Source organism: Acanthochromis polyacanthus, chromosome 16 (assembly GCF_021347895.1).
Source record: "Acanthochromis polyacanthus isolate Apoly-LR-REF ecotype Palm Island chromosome 16, KAUST_Apoly_ChrSc, whole genome shotgun sequence".
Taxonomy (NCBI): domain Eukaryota; kingdom Metazoa; phylum Chordata; class Actinopteri; family Pomacentridae; genus Acanthochromis; species Acanthochromis polyacanthus.
The window spans coordinates 10,256,905-10,280,200 of record NC_067128.1 but is presented as its reverse complement, the minus strand read 5'-3'; the positions used below and the strand labels follow the sequence as shown (position 1 = coordinate 10,280,200).

Genomic DNA, 23,296 nt, shown 5'->3' with positions numbered 1-23,296 from the left:
TTACACAAAACAAACATTGTGCAAGAGGACTTCCAAGAACTTTAGCAGAACATGGAGTTGTTTTGCGGTCTAGATCCCTCTAGACTGACACGAGGAAGAGATTTATGTTCTGCAGGGAGTGTGAGGTTAAATTTGTTCGTACACGTACACGCACACAAACACACTTGTGAATTAACAGCACATGTAAGGCCAGCGAGAGCTACAAAGTTTTCCTTGCTTACTTGAAAATTCCTATCTTGGCAAAATGAGCTATTAACAGCAGATCTGCTCTTTAACCAAAACAAAGTGAGTCAAGACAAAGACACGGGAACGGTGTGGAGCCTCACCAAGCTTTATTTACATGCGCACCATTTCTTATACAAACTAGATTAAAATTCAAAATGGAATACACAGGAAAAATACCCACTAACATCAAGTCGAGAAGAAGCAAGATTAATAAAGGGCGAAGTCTGAAGGGGAAAAGCTCAGAGGGGCATTTGGAGGGGAGCTGGCCTGGGCTTCTTAACAAGGACAGGAGGATTCAAGAGAAGATAATAAAAGGGAAATGTCCAAGAGGTGATTAAGGTATCTAGTGGTATGCCTCTATTTTATTTGTTTTTTTGCTTTTGTTAACTTTAAAGCAGCTTGTGCTGTGCTGCAGGTGTGTGTGTGTGTGTGTGTGTGTGTGTGTGTGTGTGTGTGTGTGTGTGTGTGTGTGTGTGTGTGTGTGTGTGTGTTGAGCAGATTTCACGTGCCTGAATGAAGCACTGAGTGGTTGAGTGGACGGCCTGCTCCACTATTAAATGTAAACGATCTGCCTGAAGAGCCGAAACATTTCACACTGAACGTACGAAATGTTAGGAACACCTTTCTGTGACTGAGATTTGCAGTTTGTCAGGGACCAATAACCTCTCTTTAAATAGAAGAGGACTAGAGCGCGCGCTGACTTCACCTTGTCAGTCTTCTTCACAGGACCGGTAAAGTAACATTTAGTACAGGCAGTGCAGATGACTTGAAATGCTCAGCAGTTCAGGTGATGGCTCAGGATTCCCTCCCTGTCAAAAGAAATGATTGATAGTGTTCTGGAAATACTAGATGGAAATTTCAGCTCGTTGTCAGTTGACACTTTTACCACGTCAAAGGTTTAATCGATGGGAGCATCAGGACATGAACCTGCTCCATGTGGAATAAATCCAGTGTGAAGCTGAGAAACGTTCATTAAGGAGGGTTTTCCCTGCATCTGCGTTGACACACACACACACACACACACACACACACACACACACACACACACACACACACACACACACACACACACACACACACACACACACACACACACACACACACACACACACACACACACACACACACACACACACACACACACACACACACACTAATAAAAGCGGGAGGATGGCGCAAGAGCACCTCTGTCAGCCCTGATTTTAAAAATAGGAACAGAGTGTGTGTGTTTGAGCGCTAAAAAGGCAGGGTTTCTCTGTGTGTTACAATTTGTCGAGGGACGGCACCACTGGAGAGGTGGAGAGGGGTACAGCTAGCTCATGCACTAAACCTCAGATACACGGGAGATCATTCTAGCCAACCATGCACACCCAATCCTCTGCCTCAAAGTGATATACACAAATCTGTACACTATTATACACAGCAGGGAATACACTTTCATGTTGCTGCCCCAAACCAAGAGGGGGCACCAGGGTGTCCAGATTTTCAGAATCTGGTCCAACAATTCCATCTCTGGTAACAGTGTTCCCTCCTACCTGGCATGTAACCTTGTTTCTTCAACTTCAGAGGTATCACAAAAATCCATGGGTCAAGTACTACATGAGTATATAAGGACATACAGCGAGTATATATGCATTTCACACAATTCATAATGCATAAATACAGACATGCATACAGTCGGCTGTGCTGTATGCACCGTGAGGGATTACACATCCTCGTGGATTAAATTCAACTGAAATGAACTCCACAGATTAACACACAATAACAGGAGATACAGGAAATCACCTGCAGGAGCACCAGGCGTGTCCATGAGGGCGTGTGTGTATGTGCATCACAAGTCCAACGAGAGGAGAGAAAAAAAAAAAAACACAAAACGATGACAGCAGAAACCAAAAAAAACATAACAGACTGCGTGAAGTAATGATCCTGACGTTTATCTGCCTTCCTCCTCTTCATCTCAACAGCCAAAAGTTCACAGGTTACAAGTTCACAAACACAAAGCATTGCCTTTTATTGTATATTTTTAAGCAAGAAATGTTAAAATACTATTCGAATGTGACTTGATGTTTCTTAAACGGGAAGCCTCCCTTTCCCCCCCTGAGTGATTCTGTATATGCATAACAAGCCCCACAAGCTCAAGACAAGAAAACAGCAGAGCTTCAATACACATCCCTGCTGTTATTTTACTATCTGTGAGTGTAATATATATATATGTATATGTATATACACACATATATATATACATACATATGTGTGTGTGCTGTGATTTGGCTGCCAGCATATCCTACTGTTTGTTTCAAGTAATTTGGCAATATACAGAGATAGCTTATTGTTTTACTCAAGAAACGAATGGCTTCTAGAGGAATGAGCCTTAAAACCCTGCTCCCCCTGCCGTCTTCAACCTCGCCGTGCTACAAGTGGCTACAGCTCTGGCTTCTGCAGGTCATGGGTAAAAACAGAAAGAGAAAAAAAAAAAAAACAGAACAAACAAAATGCACGGCTTGCTCTCAGGACAGGATTCAACACTGTTTATAATAGCACCTGTTATGGTGTGGAAATGTTCACAACCCTGGGACACAGGTTTTCAATTTGGCTACATCGTATGCTGTGACAAATGACCTCAACAGAACTCACCAGAAGCTCAGAAAACTAAGACAGACGAGATCTTTTCCTTAAACTTCCCGCTGCCCTGCACTGTACAAGGATCCATGACAAAGATTTTCTTCTTCTAGGCTTTTGTCATTTTTTTTCTCTTTTTACAGTTTGATATACACAAGGATAAATCATGTTGCAGCTAATTGTAATAAAACCCTCCATATGCTACAGTTAATTTAAATCCAAGCAATTTGTAATAACAAAACAGCAAGTGTGTGGCGTTAAACTGAGGAATTCAAGATTCTACAACTGGGACGAGGTGTCAGTTTGTCTGTATGTGTGTCTGCATGTACTGTATGTGCGGCCACTCAGTGAGTAAAAACACTCATCTCTTCATTTCACCAAAACACCAATTTCTTTTTGTACAGACATGTATGATCCAGAAACAAGTATGATAAAACAGAAAATCCAAAAAACAAACACAGAACATTTAAAATCACTAAGAACAGAGGGAATTTTTTTTTCAACATAACATCCCAGGAAACCACTGGATCAGATTTACACCACATCACTTCCCGATTTTTTTTCCCTATCTTTTTTACACTTCTGTCTCTTTTTTCGTTGCCTTCGACGGGAACAACTGCACTGTGCACTCCTTCCATTCTATGCTTGATCTTTAGTCCTTGTATTCCACCTGAAACCCCTTCTGACAAGCAGTGTCTCTTTGATATCAACAGGCTGGGTGGCAAAGGAAAAAAAATTGCATAATTCTGAGATTTGTGAGTTTGTCGTGATTGTTTCTTCTTGTTGGTGTTTCACAGGAGGCTTTGAGGGCTGATGTGCAGCATCTCTAGAGTCTGTCGGATCGTTCATGGTTTCACCAGTGTGGGAGCGAAGGTAAAGCTCTCAGGAGGAAGTCTTCTTCTGTAAACACAGGGTTTGTATTTTACATTGTGCTGATGGCAGGTTTGGCAAAAAAAGGATGTTGTGTGTCTGATCTTCTCTTGCACCATAGTTCAGACCTGAAGAGACAAAAGACATCATATGATTCTATTTGAGTGTTTGTGATGTGCTTTAAAGAATAAAATCGTCTACAGTCTTGGTTGCAAGTCAAACATTTTAACGAGAATATCACCAATCCATGTTACCTACAATTTTCTGTTCAGTTCTGGATGGAAGCTCAAAGCTACTACAGGCACTTCTGTAAAATGAATGTATTTTCAATATGAGGGCAATAACAGGACTTTACAGTGAAAACATAAGTGTTGAATGGACTTTCATAGCTTGGTGTCTCCAAATATTTACTGCACATTTTGCACCATGAGTTAGAAAATAAAATACAAGACAAGTTGTTTTGTTTAGCAGACAAGAACGATGAAGCAAGGCAGAGCCGAAGTGGTTTTGTGAAGAAAAGCTTATAATTTTGTTCTGTGAACTCTTTCAATTCCAAGAGCAGAACAGACTTGGACTATTGGTCATCCAAGCATCTCAGTGTTTATTTTCAGGTCTGACAGTACCAGTAAGTCCACAACATCAACCATACATAATGCATTTAACCCTTGTGTTGTCCTGTGGGTCAAAATTGAGCCGTTTTAAAGTTTGAAAATGTGGGAAAAAAATATTTTCACAGTGAAACTTCTGATGCCCACATTTTCAACATTTTACGAAATCTTTGAACATCTTTCGGTGGAAAAAAATAAATGTTACAATTGTTTCATAAGAACCAATATCCAGCAAATTTCGCTGGATTTTGGTTGATTTTTTGGTGAATGTTCTTAAAGAAAATATTAAGTACGTTTTACTGATATATATGTAATCACTTTAGATATTTTCAGGATTTTTTGGAAGATTTTTATTTATTTTTTGAAAATATTTACAAGAATTCTTTAGTCAAATTTGGGGTATTTTTTAAATAAAACTTTTAAGGAAACTTTTAAGGAATTATTGTAATTTTCTTCCTGAAGGTTTTGCAAATTTTCAGAAATTTGAGGATTTTTTTGCTGAATTTTTGGACTTTTTTTCAGACAAGGAAACAATATTTTTTGGTGCCCATAAATGAGGACAAGAAGAGGCTTAATAAACCTTCTACACAGTACAGAAAGATTTGTACAGTTCAAGAAAGTGACTTATAGTTACACTCTAACATTGTGATACACATATCGTCATAAGTTCTACACAGAGACCTTACGAGATTTAGCATTTTGTTGGGAAAAATTGCACTAGTATCCGTGTTCTTGCATCTGAATAAGCTCACCTTTGCTCAAATGCCTCATGATTTTCACTCAAAAATACACACCTGCTTTGCACCCTGCCTCTCAGCCAGGTACCCAGCTCTGAGAGGTCTGCTTGGTGCTCGCGAAGTTGCCGACTCCGTTCATGTTGGCCAAAGAGTCAAAGTTAAAATCCAGGCCATCTGCATCCATCAGCTCATTCCTGATGATGGAGTCCATGTCACACTCCAGGCTGCCATTGAACATGTCCAAGTCCAGATCTGTGGGGAAACGATCCTGACAGATCCCTCCGCTGCTGCTAACTGTTCCGTTCAGGAAGATTGAGGTGTCGATCTGCATGGAGGAAGACCCGTTTCCTCCCAAGGGTGAGAGTAGGAGCTGCTGTTTGGCATTAGCCAGAGCATTAGCTTCGTTGGCTAGGTTCAGGCCTCCGTTTAAAGACCTGTGGTTGTGGTTGTTGCTTTGCAGCATCTCGCGCTGGCTGCCCTGAAGTCCTCCGGTGGTCCCAAAGGTCATTATGGGATCATTGCGGAGCATGAGGCCACGGCGGGAGTTCTGGGAGATGACGGCCGCCGCGCTGGCCTGTGACATCAGCGGGTCAGACTGGGTCATCATGACGTCGCTGTGGTTGTGGCTGTCAGAGTTGAGCAGGTCTTGTAGTGTCTGGCTGCCGAAGCGGGACATGCTGATGCTGGAGAAGGACGTCTGCTTGTTCTCCTGGATGGTCTGCATGGGGGACGGACGCAGAGAGGAGCCCGCTGTGTGAGGGCCGAAGATGGAGTTACTATAGCCATTACTTCCACCATTAGAAGAAGAATTGGAGGATTGAGAGGAAGTGGAGGAAGGTGAGCCGATCCCGTTGGGCTTGGACCCAAAGCTGAACCCTGAGGAGCCATTCTGTGTGACCTGGCTGGAGGTGGTTGGCACCAAGTTGATGTTGTCCAGCAACTCGTCCATCAGGTCGTCTGTGAGTCCGTCGTTCAGGTTCATTGTACCTGCCAGGTCTGCTAGGCGGGGCAGCTCAGTCGGCACAGCTTTCCCATTGCTTGTAGCAGGAGACAGCGCCCTGCCAGGACTGGAGTAGAGCATCGGCGAGAGAGGAGGCTCATCATCGGGCACCTCATCTAGCTCGGGGTTGGCCAGAATAGGCGAGAGGCGGCCGCTCAGTGTGCTGGCGTTGGAGTTAGTGCGAGAGCGGAAGTCTGTCCAGGCATCCAGCTCCTCGCTGCTGCGTGACGTTGGGCTTCCAGGCCACTTGGAGAGACCAGACGGACTATCTCCCCCGCCTTCACCTGCAGCAGCTGCAGCCTGCAGGGCGGCCTTCTTCTTGGCGGCACGGCCACGGGCAGATTTGGTGTACTTGTTGCTGTTGTCCATGGAGACCGCCCGGCGCCGTGGAGCCTTGCCTCCCTTTCCTCCCTCCGGGTTGATCATCCACCAGGAACTCTTCCCTGTTCCCTCGTTCTGGACACGGATGAAACGGCTGTGGAGGGAGAGATTGTGTCGGATGGAGTTCTGCAACACAAAAGCGAGAAAGACTACACTGAGTGGAGTGTGCTAAATCGTCTTGGAACAATTACTCAAACTATGACTGTCATCAGTATTGATTTGTTGTATTCACTCTTTCCTTTTGCCAATACAACACTCAATGAATACCTCTCATTAAGTCCAACAACAGTGATCCATAAACCACCCACTGCCACTGATTCTGCGGCAACGTAAACACTTGCTCTCTGTGACTAGACATACAAACAAAGCAAAAAAGCCCATTGTTTCAATTGTTTATCCACTAAATATAGACAGGCTCACATTAACGTGGAGCGGCACTTAGCGCTGATGTCTGCATTGTTCCCACTGTAGCTTTTGTGTTGTGGGTACAGAAGAGAAAAGAGACAGAGTGGTCTATAATCAAGCGTCTCCTCGGTTATGAATGACACGCACAAAAAGCCTCTGTGCACCAGATCATGTGTGTTTCTGTGCGCCTGTGTGTGAGTCTTGGCTGTTTTGTATTGATCAACTCTGTGCTGATTTATTGTGAGCGCCCAAAAGGCTCATTGTGGGGGAACTGGTGCACATGACAGCCTCTGCTAATGATCAAGAGTTTTATTCACTACACAGAGGAAGCATGCACACATTAAAGGCCCAAAGTGCAAAATAATAACCTTGTTGAATCACTCGTGGCCCCACTGCTGCTGACTTTGTATACATACACTGTTATCAGACGGTACCTTGTGTCATACTTCATACAGATACATTTAACTCATTAGCGGCGTGGCTCCAACTGAAATATCTTGACAACTATGGCAAGGATTTTACACATTCATGGTCCCCAGAGGAAGAAGCTTACTGACTTCTACGAACAACTGTCAGAAGAAGTAGCTTTGATGATCTTTTGATTTGGTATCATGAATTCAAAGCTTTACTTTACCCAATGCTTTGACTAAATATCTGAACATCTAATGTCTTTCTCATGAGGCTGTGCTTTAATTTCTGTTCAGTGATGACTGAATGTTAGCACATGAACACATCTAATAAATTATGCAGCCAAACATTATGCTACTAGACTCTTCGACTTGTTGAGATACAACGGAAAGAAGTTACCGCTAAGAATTTAAACAGCTACATGTGTTGATTCTGAGGTAGATAAGAGTAACTTTCATAACTTTTATCACAGTTCAAATCACAAATACCTGAAGTGGTAAATACTAGCAGAAGCTGTACGAATAAAAAAGAGTGAAACCCAAACTGGCGCCTTTCGGATGATGCGATGAGTCGGGTGATATTCAAACCGCAAGAAAAGAAGGTGATACTGTTTTGTGAAACTATGATACGTTTAAACAGGAGCAGGCCTCGTAGGCTGCCTCACTTCTGAGCTCGTTTCCAGTAATTGATTAGTGCAGGTTAAATGAAGGATTGTATGATGTAAGCTCTGGCTGTGCAGCTACTCAAGACTTGAAATTCCAACTATGCTCGATGCGTAAATTACACCCATGCACACGTCCATCTGGACAACTCCCTTCACGTTCACTCAGGCACCTACACAGCCACACATTTGCAGCCATCTGGTTACTTAAGAAAAGTTCCTTCATGGTTGCTATATGACAGCATAATGATGATACACAAATGTTAAGACACTGTTCTCAAATTTCAACCCAGCAACAGGACATGATTATAAAAATGATTCTAACCTTTCTGACTCGCCTCTAGCATTGATTACACTTTCTTCTTTTTCTTCTTGTGCCCCAAAGTCCAATAAAGGCCTGGTTAAGCTCTTGATTCGGTCTCAGCCCTCCTTCTCATTCCATGCCCCCTCCTTCTCACGCAGTTTCTGTTGTTTCACAAACACACAGCTCTTATGGGCCTTGAGGGACTCCAGGGCTATGCTATATCCTCCCATATAAACAACCCAACCGCCATCCACAGCATGCATGCATTTTTCCTCTCTCCATTTTCCTCCCGTGTATATTTTTACTCCCTCGAAACAGAGCAGATTTCTGGGTTCAAACCAGGGAGCACCAACATTTCTGAGTGTTTTGTGGGAATCGCAATATTGTTTTCCATGAAGCGGTCCCGTCTTTCCTGGGCAACAGTTTACAGACGAGTTGGTTTGGACTGTTATTCTGGTCAGAGGCAGTTCAGAGAGAGCAGGTTTAAGTTTCTGAATGCTACGTTGGCAGAGCGAGGACCTCTGGGGCCAAGCTGAACCTCTGACCCTGTGTGAGAGTGAGTGTGTGTGTGTGTGTGTGTGTGTGTGTGTGTGTGTGTGTGTGTGTGTGTGTGTGTGTGTGTGTGTGTGTGTGTGTTCTTGTACTTGCTACATGGTGAGGACCATTTTCTGCATTTAACTATCAAAGTGAGGACATTTTGGCCGGTCCTCACTTTGAAACAGCCATGTTTGGGGGTGAAGACTTGTTTTTAGAGAACAGGTATGAATTGAGGTTTGGTTAGGGTTAGGGTAAGGGTTAAGTTTAGGCAATCAGTTGTGATGGTTAAGGTTAGGGTAAGGCTCTAGGAAATGCATTACGCTTATGGATGTCCTCACTAAGATAGAAGTACAAACGTGTGTGTGTGTGTGTGTGTGTGTGTGTGTGTGTGTGTGTGTGTGTGTGTGTGTGTGTGTTCTTGTACTTGCTACATGGCGAGTACCATTTTCTGCATTTAACTATCAAAGTGAGGACATTTTTACAAAGTGAGGACATTCTGGCCGGTCCTCACTTTGAAACAGCCATGTTTGAGGGTGAAGACTTGTTTTTAGAGAACAGGTATGAATTGAGGTTTGGTTAGGGTTAGGGTAAGGATTAGGGTTAGGCGATCAGTTGTGATGGTTAAGGTTAGGGTAAGGCTCCAGGAAATGCATTACGCTTATGGATGTCCTCACTAAGATAGAAGTACAAACATGTGTGTGTGTGTGTGTGTGTGTGTGTGTTTGTTCTTGTACTTGCTACATGGTGAGTACCATTTTCTGCATTTAACTATCAAAGTGAGGACATTTTTACAAAGTGAGGACATTTTGGCCGGTCCTCACTTTGAAACAGCCATGTTTGAGGGTGAAGACTTGTTTTTAGAGAACAGGTATGAATTGAGGTTTGGTTAGGGTTAGGATGAGGATTAAGTTTAGGCAATCAGTTGTGATGGTTAAGGTTAGGGTAAGGCTCTAGGAAATGCATTACGCCTATGGATGTCCTCACTAAGATACAAGTACAAACATGTGTGAGCGTGCATGCGTGTGCTTCTAATAGCTGCAATAGAAATGCTCTTGAATGTTTTGGAATTGTTGTGCAAATATTGGCTCTGCAGGACGAGGTGCTTGTTTGTGACCACCAGTCCTCCAAAAACATTAAAAAAAAAATGTAAAAAAAAAAAAAAAATCACACTACATGGTATGTTAGTGTATGTATTCGTGCGGCTGAGTATTCTGTACAATGAGGCAAGATGAGAAGAAACACCAGGGAGACCAGTGTTTATCCTCTGCCAGCATCTCTCGAGGCATGATGTAATGCTGTTTTATTACAGAACATTTTATAAACACACACACACACCACTCGGGCTAAACGCTTCCAGCTGCCAAGTGGATGTCAATAATGGCAGAGGACAAACTTCGGTAGAGGAAAAATAGAACTTTTAGGGGAATGAATGAGAGGAGAATGAATGGAATGAGAGTTTCATTTTCCAACTGCTGTAAACATTTACCTGCCAGCTCCTGACACTTCATCAATCCTTCTCCCTCCGCTTCGTCCTACATCCCTTTATCCCCGTACCTCCGCCTCCTCCTTCTATTCCTATTTAATGTTTCTCTTTTCCGTGCCACTACTCGTATCCCTCAAATGTCAAACGAGGTATTTCATAACTCCGTGTGATGGAGGAGCCGTGAAAGGAAACGGGACATCTGCAACCGAAGCACGGACAGTGAAGAAAAGGAAAGAAAACCCAGCGCCAAGTGAAGGTGAGAGTGAGAAGATGGTGATTGCAAGATGAAAGAAGAAAAAATGTGCGCTCCATTTATCAGTGAAATGTGCAATAAACTGGATGTGAGTACAGCTGTGGTAGTAGTAGTCCTATATACTCTTCATCACTGTTATTCTGGAGCATTTAAACGTTTCCTAGGTTCACTCCACGGTACAGGGATGAGCACCATTTGTGGTTCAGTACATGGAAAATATGCTGTTTTACGATTTTGGTGCACTGACCTTTTAACCATTTGATATTTTCCTCGCTCCACATGTCATGCAGACATCCAGCCTCTCCTGCAGACCACAGACTCATTTCTGCCCTTCTTACTGTATTTAATGACACACTATGGCATATTATTTAACTTTCCATGAGTTCATTAAATTCCTTGTGAATAAAAAAAACACATCTCCTTAGGTCCAAAGTATCAGAAAAAGTCTCACAGAGGGAGTTCATTCTTTTGTCAAAAATAAATCCCAAGTCCTGTATCTTAAATCCAAATCCTCCCCTGCATCTGCACTTTCCCTTTATAACTGACATAGATTTACTTGGTAGGATAAATATGCCATGGAAGCTTTTTCTTGGAATCCTTTGTTTGTGTTTGGTTTTTTTGTGTCAAGATGTGGCTCTTAAAAGCAATGCTGTAAATCTGACATAAAAAAAAAAAAAAACACGATTATTATATGTTCTTTTTCCCGCTGGATGTTCAGATGTGCTGTGGGTTTGTGTGCCTACATGGCACATCTCAGTGTGAGTGGGACACTGTATGCTTACCACTGTGGCTCCTCTGGGGTATTCCCAAAGCCCATTAATAAAAACAGCTCAGTGAGACAGCAGCTCTGATTCAGAGCTCCTACTATGCAGCCACAGGAACTAAATAACACACACACACACATACGTACAGTAACACAGCTTGCAGCGGAAACCTTCCCAGGCACAATGACACTGCTGACACCATCAAGCTAATTTTAGGGATTTTGAAAAGAAAAAAATCTCTCTTATTTCATCCGAGCACCTCTGAGACTTAGATTTACGCACGGGGGCCCAACTCGCTAAGACAGACAAATGGGTTAGTAGGCTTAGTTTGAATTTAACCTTGCTTTTGGGATCTAAGAAACTGTCCTTAAAACACACAGTTTGACATTTTGGGATATGATGAATATCTGCATGTTGGTTCCATATGATTTTACAGCCAGCCGAGATTTAGTGTAACTAAGCATACAGTGGAAATCGTAGGAAACTGGTTTCCTGATGCAGCGACAAATTTGGATCAGACAAAACGAATACAACATGTCAACCCTCTAAATCCTAACGTCTGCCAGCAGATTTGAAAAACTTGCAGTCTTTAGGGAAATTGCCAAAAATATACCATTTAGCAAACCCAGAAACTGTAAAAACAGAAAGATTAATTCACTTTTCAATTTTCCGATGGCCCCTGAACTACTCATCTCTCAGTTCTATCAGGACAACTAAACAAATCTAAGCTCAAAATTGTAATTTTTAATAAAAATAACTTTATTCTACAGGTCTCATGTAAATGTACCAAAAATAAACAGTTTGCTCTAATCTGATTCTGTAAGTAAAAAAAAATAAATATTCCGTGCTTCTCAGCACAACCATGAGGCCATTGGTGATTTAGTGTGGCCACCAGTCACATGATGACTATTCAGGGAATTTTCAGCTGAAGTGAGGCTGAACTGTAGTCTTTGTTTACGCTTGCAAAACGTTGCAGAAGTGCCTCCAGTTCTTTTTCTTTGTAAAACAAGCAATCAAAGAAATAGTTTAAAGTGTTACTTAAGAGTCTCCATTTTGTTAGGTTACAGATAATATTGAGCAAAATCACAAAAATGAAATATTAATTTACATGTAAACACAAAAAAACAGACAGAATTACACAGTTTAATGTATTTAAATGCACAAAAAATATTATTTTACAAATATCTGGAGCTATTTTGACTTTTTTTAAACGTTACAGTATGCTGTTTTTCTGATACCCTTGCTGCCAGATTCTCTCAGGATTTTTTTTTTTTTTTTTACAGTGTAGGCAAGCAGTCGACTCATCCATAGAGTTTTTTTTTTATATATATAATTATTTTGTACTTTTTCAGTTGCAATGTGCTGTTTTAGACCTCACTAAATTTGACAACAGGACAGGCGGGTTATTCTAAAATTCACCTCTGTTGGTGTAGAAAATGCAGGTTCAGCTGTCAACTGTTCATTAAACTGGTTATCCAGGTTCACCAGTGTCACATTTAGCACAGCAGCTAACTCAAAGTACCCTGACAAAGCTCAACTTGCTTTGTGAGACAGACCCAGCTGTGTGTGTGTGTGTGTGTGTGTGTGTGTGTGTGTGTGTGTGTGTGTGTGTGTGTGTGTGTGTGTGTGTGTGTGTGTGTCTGTGTGTGTGTCTGTGTGTGTGTGCACCAGCTGCAGTCAGAGCTCAGGAACACAGAGGCCTTTTTGTCCGTCAGCAACATGTGGGAACAATTAATCACTGTCAGCAACCACGCTAGGAATCTCTCTCCCTCCTTTCTCTCAATCTTCTCATTTTTGAAGGTGTGTAGCTGAACCCATATTTGCATTTATGTAAATCTGAATCTGGAGTGCTGGAGTGTGTGTGAGCATATCAACATTTGTAAGGAAGTCTTCCAGAGACACTTCAGTTCTAGGCAGGAAATTAGACGATATATAAGAAAAGCTGTAAATGCATAGAAGTTCAGACCAGAATGGTAATTAAGAGGAAGATTTCTCCGATTGGTCTGGATGATTCTAAGACTGCTTTCTAATTGGTTGTCGCTGTTCCTGCTCCAGCGCTGGTGATTGGCTGAGGGGAATTGGTTTATGTAGCCAGGCAGTACAGAAAAGGGAGGGTCTACATGGTGTTGCAAGTGTATTTCATCACCCAGCGACAGCACGTATCTGAACTCAAATGTATGAACTGGGTCGGTTTCACTTGGCCATGTTCCTGTACTCTGTATGAGCCTCAGAGAAACAGTCAGCGTTGGACACAGACGCCACTTATTGGACGTTGAAAAGGGGACAGCGGAGGGAGGGAAGAGCTTCGTTCTTTAGGAAAGAGTTGTGTCAGAGGGTTACGGTGTCACCGAGTCAAGAGACGGCACCGAGCCAAAGGTCAAAGTGCTTCGAGGTTGCAGATCTAGTCTCATACTTCGTAGCTCTGCCCCTTTCACCCAGCTTCTCCTGCCATGATTGGACAAACTCTGTGACTTGAACCTCACACCTTTGGTATATTTAACCACCTACTGGGAAACTGTGGATGTGTGCGTGAGTCCTGGCCAAACACAAGCACACTTTATCAGGCATTATGTAAACCAGCACTAATCTGACTCTAATGTCAACAGTGGCTGCTGCTGCCGGGTCAAGCAGACAACAAGAGCGATGTCTGTGACCATTTAAGACGAGAGACTGACGAATGGATGTCATTAAAATAAGACTTTTCTTAAGAACTTTTTAGAGAATGAGAAACAGACTACCTTCATGCAAACGGTTAAAGGCAGAGATCTAGCAAACATACATTTTTTTAGTATTAGAAAAATCAATATATATAACTGACTGCATTTGCTAACAAGTCTCAATATTTTACAGCTTGATGGAAATGTACTTTTTTGCTGTAACTTCATAATTACAGTAAATGTTAAATTCCATTGCTAAAAACTAAAATTGGATTTTTTTCATTATTTATTTAAAATTAAAAAAAAAAAAAACAATCACCATGTACAACGCCATGCACAATGTACACTGGTGCAAGGAAATATTGTGGAAAAACACAGAGGCGCTACAAACAATAGATATTTCACAATTTACATTTTTTTTTATTTGCGTTCGCACTTGTCTCCTATCTGCTCTATGCAAACACAGCCTGCAGTTCAACCCAGTTGAACTGAAAAGTCTCTGAATTTTTATCACATGACCCCTGATTGCAGCATCGTCACAAATGGCTTCTCAGTTGCACCAAGAAGAGCAGAATTCTTTTCTTTTACGGAATTGACTTAGCGCAAAAGATTTATTTTTGACAAATTTTTACATGAGACATGATGCAACTGCAAGTCACACATGATTAGTTCAAGGACTGTCGGATGTGGAAAATCTAGAGATTCCACTGTTCTTACGGCTTCTTGTCCTCATAAATAAGTAATATTTAGGTGATTTCTCTAGCTATATCTATATATTTATATCTATATATAATAGAGGTGGGCAGTGAAAGTGCAGCAAGGTGGTGTAAAGCAGAGGTGTAGACAACAAGTCGCGCTTTGACACGTGTAAGACGGTTTATAAATAAACTGCATGGCTGGTCTATGCTAACGTTGCCGAGACAGGATGGTTATTTATACTGTGACCCTACACAAACACGCACACATTCTCACAGAAACACACACACCCAGACACACACTCGGTCCAGGTTCCAGCTGCCCTGAACTCTGGACGGCAGACAGAACATTCCATTCTCTTCAATCATATGTGTGTTTCCCGGCCAGCGGCTGGGTGTCTCTCTCGGCTTGCGTGTGTGCGTTTAAGTTGCGTTTATGTGTGTGTTTATGTGTGCGTGCGCTGGACGGGGATCTGGAGCTTGGCAGGAGGACTCCAGTTACACCTTATTCCATTTGTATTTCTGTTCTAACATTTTTCTGAATATGTTACGAGACACAGACACACGCTTAAATGTCTTGTCTTTAAAAGGACACTTATCTAATCTTTAACACCTGTTTAATAGTCATTTAGAGGAACAGAAGTAACTTCTCCTGGAATTAAAGTTCAGCTAAAGTGAACACACTGCTTTCCAAGAGTTGTGTTAAATCACGAAAAAGTCTGTTCTTGTCATCACAGATGCCTTACAACTGCAGCTACTCCCTCTCCTTCCATCTTTCCCATCTGTCTTCCTTCACTCTGTTGTTTCTGTCTTTGCGTTCATCAAGTATGTTGTGTAATTCCACATGCTCAAAGAACTCCTTGTTTACGCTCCCATTTCCTCCAATCGGTTAGCCTGAGGTGGGGGAGTTGGCTGACCCATCCCACTTCGAACGGCCAATCAGCGCAGGTCGGTGAGAAACGTGGTTAGTCATGTTACCCTGGTAGGGCGTCGTTGGGTCAGTGTATTTTGATCAGTTCTGGTCATGTAAGTTCAGCACGCACACACACACACACACAAACAAACAAGCTGGTGGGAAGATCACGGTTATGAAAATAAAAAGAAACTGCAAGAAAATCTATCACCGGCTATTTTCATGATTTGCATCTTGAAATGCAAATGTATGAGCTTGACAGGCAGTTACTGTACGTTCACCAGCGCACGTTTTTTTATGGCGCAGTCTGGGACCTGTACTCTTTGCTTTGGGACAACACAGGACATCCCTGCTGGGTTTTATCAACCCGAGTTCCAGGACATGCCGTCCTTAAGCTACCGAGCGACTGCCAAGAACACACACAAACACACACACACACACACGCCCAAACACACTGACAACAGAAACATCCCAGCGAGCACAAAAGCGACACAGACGGAGAAACGGGCCTAAAGAGCTGAACGCATCCAACAGCAATCTTCTTATCTTTGTGTAGTGTATATTTTAAAGAATTCAAGCTGTACCACACCTAAATGCTGCATATGGAGATAAATTTGGGTGGGCCAAATACTCCGTCTTACAGTATAGGTACTGTTCTACTGTAATCCCAATCACTTAATTGAGCAGCTAGTTCATAAACACAGCAAATCTGAGGCAGATAATCGGAACTTTAATGCAATTACAGTAGAAACCGAGTGACGAAGGAGCCAATTTCTCATGTGATCTAAAGAAAAAACGGTTGCACAAGGCGTTACTTTATTACATAGCTGAAATATTTCATAACTCAACTACAATTATGAAACTAAAATGTAACTACAATAAAAAAAGGGCACATAAGGGGTTGCTTTATTTTCCAGTCCGCACACCGCAGACTTGTACTGTAACAAATGAGTTTTTTCATACATTTTCAATTATTAGTAGGAATTTTCTTACTATAAATGGTTGTTTTATGGTGTTCACAGTATTAATCAATTATGTTTCAATGTTAACATCAGTGAATTTGACACTAAAACGTGCATTTTAACATAAAATCTTTCAATTCACAGCATTACAAGAAGGAAACACAAGCAGTTTTCAGTATATTTGGTGGTAAACTGCTGCTGATGTTTAGAATAGCGTATTTATGCTGGAGTATGAATTAATTGCTGTTTTAGTTTCTCCCGGGGCTTCGAGCTGACTGATCCTCTGCCCCGGCTCTGACATGATGCTGTGGTGACTTGCCGCCTGCCCTTTTTAAGAACTTGAACTATTTCATCATCTGACATCTAAAAATAGAGAGCGACTAGAGGGCAAGTCTGCCAGAGACGATTATCGTACTTATCCTGGCGTGTGAGTGCGCTGATGATAGAACGCAAAAACATACACAGACAAGAACAACACAACAGTGTAATGATGCATGGAGAACACGAGCGTACAGAGACGACACGATCGTACCAGTGTGCATTAAAGGGCTTTTCTGTGTGAGCAGTTGATTAATGAGACTTTCAAACTATGCGCTACAGAGAGAGAGAGATGGAGATTGAAAGACAGTAAGAGGGATTGAAGGAGACGGAGGCAGATAACGATGAGAGGAAAAGAGGGCACCCTTAGTATTAAGACTAGCAGGGTGTCTACATGATTAATTACATCTCTGTGCGATATGAGCGGCGCCGAGGAGAAGAGCGATGGAGGAAGAAGGGGGGAAGGGCAGAATCATTCATAATTATCAGGAGGGGAAACGCTGCAGCTCCTGTGGGAGAGATACAGTGCAGGTGACAAGGAATATGTTTGGGAAATAAACCTCACATCTACACGTCAGCCTCAGATGTATTTCAAGGACAACAGGGTAGCGAAGTGGGAGGATTTATTTTTGGCATTCGGGGGTTTGAAAGTAAATTTAAGTTCATTTTCTTGCATACATCGTGTATGTATGTTCCTGTACAACTCAACTGAACAACTAAATTCTTAATTATGTTTTGAGGGACGGGTATTTTCTGTAATTTATCACAAATATGTTTGCTGATGCTCATTTCATTGATCCAATCATATATTAGATGGGGCGGGTCTTGTCAATGCTGTAGTGAAAGGAAGTATTTCAACCCAAACTGTGACATTTTCTGTAACCCTTACCAATTTATACTGGTGGCTAACAAGGAAAAGTGTTTAACAAAGAGTGATATTTTCCTGAATCTACCCAGTTTATGGGCCTAACCCTAACTAGAAACCAAAAGTGAACAACAAAACTTGATTACGAGACTGATGACCTCTCTGTGGTGAGGGTAAGATTTCTGTTTTTTTCCCTCCATCCACCCTCCTCTCTCCTAACACTGGCCGCCTTTCCAATCATGTCACAGGTCAGAAATCCCATTTGCTTCTAAAACAAAATTAAATTATTAAATAAAACGCACTTAAGAATGCAGGTTCGTGTACAGGAACGTCATTTTGAGGATTGGGTTGGTGCCAGGTGACCGGCAGTGAGAATGCTGCAGCAAAATATGACCATTATTAAAGCTTAGGAGACAATTTTAACCGCAATTCACAGCCGGTATGAGAAATATCAAATCACTAAGCTTAAAATTCTAGCCTAATAATCCGTCTGAGTTCATTTTATTTAACTACATACAATGACATTATGTTAGCATTGGTCGTTTTATTCCTGACTTCCATACTGACACGTTCTGCAATAAGCCACCGAGGCTCATGGTCATTCTGTAGTTGATGAGGAAGATTTTGTATCAGACTTATGCATTAAACTAAGTGACAATGCTGAAAGGTTTAGAGGGCATAACTAATGCTTCATCTGCGATAGATAAATAAATAATATAATGTTTTAGGCACACTGAGGATCTCACTAATGGAAAACCTTCAGAGGCAAAATTCTCAATGACAGGGCAAGAAAAGGACAAAATAATACTGCAACAGTGTAAGAAAAAGCGGGAGAAGGAGAGCGGGCGAGGTCAGGGGAAAGAGAAGTGGAAGGACAGTGTGAGGAAGGCTGGGTGGGAAGACATGCTACTTTTATGTGTACAGCTTGGGTGAGGGGTTGATTGAGGTTTACTGCCTCTCTTAACACCACTCTGCCCGCAGCTATATGTTAACTGAGGATTTGGAGGAATTCTGCAGAGAACAATACGGCCGCTTTTACATGAGCCGAGGACATGCTTGGGTCATGGATTACACTGAGGGTCTGGAACAGATTTATCTAGCTAGGGCTTAGCTTATTTAACTGCAGAATGTGTAATACTTCGATGCTGCTCTTGAACGAAAAACGACTTGGTTCAGTGTCAGAGATTGTTTTGAATCGTCTTACTGTTATTGTTTTGTAAAAAATGACTCAAGTAATGACAAAACTAAGCTTTTTTTTTTCTGGATTTTCCGAAAGTTTCACTGTAGAACAAGGGATGCTTTTGGTTCTCACAAATCATGTCCACACAGGAGCCATAACAAGTCTGAAAGGAGGCTTTTCTTAACGTTTAGGTGTCCACAACACAAAAAGGACAGAAATCACTGCCTGACTAGTCTGATTTTAAAGGCTACCTTGTGCTGACATATGGGGCCCACTGGTATGCAAACGCAGCCTGTTGCAGTAGAGCTGCTAACATTAGCTATGATCTCAGTGGTAATGGCAGTTGTAAGAGAATCAGTGCCAATAAAATGTCCTTCAGGTTATGTAACACAAACATGCACTTGTGTCCTGCTGATACAGTTCACGGCTCAGTCCCCAAACTACCTTAGTGTCTCTCAAAACCACTCACAACTATAACATTGTCCACAACGCAGTATTATCCTTCACTTTTCTATGCTTTTTTATATGTTTACTTTGCACTGACACTGCACATGTACTCCAGACAGACCTTTGCCACCGACTTTCCCCTCAGCTCTTTATCAATACACTTGTCCATCTGAGATACCATTGCTCCAGTGTGTGTGTGTGTGTGTGTGTGTGTGTGTGTGTGTTTGATCCAGTGTTTCCACAACACAGCCTGCCTAATGCCTCAGGGCTGCATCCAGCTCACGCCCTGCTGGAAAGGGTTTGTGTAGTTTTCTGTCTGTTGATGTTTGCAGTTTATTAGCCTCTCAAACCTTCATTTCGCTCCGCTGAAGGTGAGCTGCATGATCTCACTGAGACAGATTAGGGTGATAATAGCATTACACATAATCATGTTGGCTAACTAAACAGTAGGCCACAAATCTAGTTTGAGCTCGATTGTTGGGAACCGGTGACGTGCTGTTTCTTGTTTGCCTGTGGGTATTTGTGTGTTTGGAGATTTCTCAGTGCAGCGCTGGAGTTCACATCTGGTCCAGATTAGTGTTGGGGCCCCGCTCGTGTTCACGGGGCTCTTCGCTCTAATGGTGCTAAAAACAGATACAGTACACATGACACACACACACACACATACACAACAGACCGCTGATTTTTACCGTATGTTGCACCGTGACACGCACATTTTTTTCAGCTCGGCTTTCATTCTTAGCTGCAACAACAACGCTGGGCTCGCGGAGTGATTTCACAAAAAAGGCATCACAAACAGTCATGATTGTTTTCCAACATGTAGGTTCTAGTTTCTAACTCAAACTGTCCATTTATCGGACTTTTCATACAGACTTCACAGTTCATTCCTCACAGCTGAACCTTCAAATCAAGTCTAATCCAGCTAAACTCCGTCTGAGATGCTTGGAGGCCTTTGTTTAGTACAAAATCACTCCCAAAGCTACAAAAATAAGACTTAGGTTGAAATTAACCAAAATCTTGTGCTGATCTCTTAAAGTTTTAATGATGCATCACACTGCAGACTCACTGAGGAGCCGCTTTTGTGCTTCTTTTTTATAGATTTATGTGGATTTTTGACCCCTGAGCCTGCTGGTTTACTACTGTGGACTTTGTTTTCTGTGATTTCCTCAGGTTTTAGAGCATGTAGGTCAGTTTAACTCGCCTGACCTGATCTATACAGCACCTCTGCACTAGAAAGTGTTTCTGTTTGCCTGAGTGTGTATGTGTGTGAGTGTGTGTGTGCGTGCATTTGTATATGTGTGTGTGTGCCTCCTTCTCTGCTGATGTCAGCACTTCCAAGCCCGTCAGCTCTCTTCCTCCTACACACCAGCTGAGCAGCCGCAGAAAGAGAAAGAGGCGCTGCTGAAGGTCTCTGACACACATATGCTCACACAGTACATCTGTGTCCAGAGTGTGTGCGTTTCAAGTGTGTTTTAGCACCGGGGGAGATCCTAACCTTTGCAAGGCAAACACCTGATGACACACAAACGCGCACACGGACGGCTGAAACACACACGAACTGCACAGAAGACGCACCTCAGAGTTTTCCCCCAGCAACAGTGAGCTTGTTTCTCAGCCCCTCTAGACTCAGCCCCTCTCAGGAGTCACATGTCTTCCTGTTTCGAGACAAAAGGAAGGAGAGCAGCAGCTTGCCTTAACTCTCTGCTCTCCTTCTCTACTCTTGGCCTGGACTTGACTATTTCTGCATGTTTATATTGCCGTTTCAGTGAGAGCAAGTGTCCTTATGTCATGAAATACTCCAAAAGTCCAGACAACTAACATCAAAAAACAAAAAAAATCTAGAAATATTCTGTCGTACTTTACACTTTGCCCTTACAAACTCTTAATTTTCCCCTGTTCTCATACTGTTACATCCCTTCCTGTAAAACAGACCATTTGAAATCCCGGTTTCTAGAGTAGAGCTATTGTTCTACGACCACACAACCTCCTTCACCGTTAAGTGTATGTGTTGGTCACGCTTGGTGTCCAACATGATTATGCCTGATTACATACGTGCATCGCTGAACGGGAGCTTGTGTGTCTGTGTGTGAGCAAACGTGAGCGTCCAAGTGCACCCAGGTCTTCCGTTAAGCTCATTAATCATTGCTGAAGGTGACGACGATGACGTTGCCTCGATGCCAAACTCCACGCTGCTGTGTCAGCTGAAATATGCACGTCCTCCTCATCTTAATTCAGCCACTGCTGTATGACCGTGTGCATATTTGTCTGTTTATTTGGGCATCTGTTCACAATTTGTGGCTTCTCATTTCCATGCGTTAACATGTTTACAAGTGAAGCTGCATATTGCATAATGCAAGTCTTATTTCACATCCTAAAAACTTTAAAAAATGCTACTGCATCAAATCAAGAAGCAACCTGGTGTTAAAAGAAAGTGCATCAAAACTTAAAATTGTACTTGTCATCAGAATAACCCAAGTATGTCGAATAAAACTGACAGGAGCCGGTGATGTAATATTGCATTAGCTGTTAGTTTCAGTTCTTTGGGCACGCTCTGCAAGACTTGCAGTTCTTCCTCACTGGTCTTTTTTCAATAAATTTGCTTTGTTCATATTTGTTTTTCTGTGCTGTTAGTCTGAAAAAGGCTTAGAGATGGGAAATTCCAAGATGATGCACTATCTTTAAAATCCATTTTTAAAATTCAATCTCCTGAACTGACTGAACCAGTGAGTGTGTTAAATCTAAATCCAGTTTCAACTGTGCATGTGGTTGTTTGACAGGACGTGAACTGCAAACCACAGCCATAGAGGGCTGAGCAGCACAGAACAGAGGCCCCCTTTCTGACCTGCTTTTCTACTCTTCTGTTCTTATATTTCCCTGTTAAAGAACAGAAAGGGGCAGTTTTTTTTTTTTTTGGTTGTTTATATGGTGCAAATGCTCTTTATGATTGTGTACTCCCAAAAACGGAAAACTGTTGCACGATGTTGGTCTGTTTTTTGTTGTTTCTGATCTGTCATCACATCATTCGGGCTTTATTGTGTGTAAGAGTTATGCTACACTTTTATGGCATTTTTTGTTTTTTAAGATGTACATAAAAGATGAAGGACAGAAAGTCTCGGGTGGAGAGAGACAGACAGAGAGGGAACATGCTGAAAAGGTTATGAGCCAGACTGCAATGAATTTTAAAATATGCATTTTAGTCCAAAGGGACCCACCACTCCTTCTAATTCCTCAATCGCCCACTCTACTTTTCTTCCACCTCGCAAAATGTACAGCCAATGAAATCTTCGCCGCTTGCGAGCCAAGTTGTTCCTTTCATGAAACGAGCGACGAACCATATTAAACTCATTATTTATCTTCATACTCGGAAAGGTGTCATTATTTTTCAATGCCTGGCTAGATGGAAATGCCACACACCACCTCTCTCTTCTCCCTGCTTGAAGTGAACTTCAATGCCATGGTGACTCTGGTGGAATTTCATTAGCAGAGTCCGAGCAGACTGTATATTGTTATCAACTCTGGGTATTTATTTTGAGCCCAAGGGCGGCGTGAACTTAAATAACCGCTCCTTAGAGGGTGGGTTATTTGGGGGTACCAGTAAGGCGTCTGGGCACCAGTGTACCCAGGGCAGAGAGGGTTCAGTGGGGACACAAGAGGCCCTCCATTGCCTTCCTTCATCCTTCTCTTTGTCCTGGCTCTTTCAGGCGCTCACAGCTTAGCACTCCGTTTCATACATGACAATATGCACACAGACACACTTACGATTGCTCACAGGCCACGCTGGGATTTCCTTACATCCTCTGGCATGTTGTACACATCCATGAGGACACACACAGTCAGGTGAACACTATCCTCCGTGGATACCATCATGTCGCCTCACCCTCCATCTAATCGAGCTCTCATCCCCACACGAGGTACTTTGCACTTATATTACCTCGCTATTAATAGAGCAGCAGCAACCACACAGCTACTGACTCTGTGAGTGTGTGTAGTTTGCATTAGCAGCA

At 42.3% G+C, this 23,296-nt stretch overlaps 1 protein-coding gene across 1 annotated transcript in view; it reads right to left on the bottom strand.

Moving 5' to 3' along the window:
* Positions 1–315: 315 nt before the first annotated feature.
* Positions 316–23,296, bottom strand: part of foxo3b (forkhead box O3b) — a 47,277-nt gene continuing 24,296 nt past the window's right edge. Inside the window, exons 3-4 of the mRNA XM_022190436.2 lie at positions 5,117–6,566; positions 316–3,842 (exon numbers count right to left, since the gene is read on the bottom strand). Of these exons, the coding sequence (XP_022046128.2) occupies positions 5,136–6,566 (1,431 nt within the window). The 3' untranslated portion in view covers positions 316–3,842; positions 5,117–5,135. The remainder of the gene's footprint in view (positions 3,843–5,116; positions 6,567–23,296) is intronic.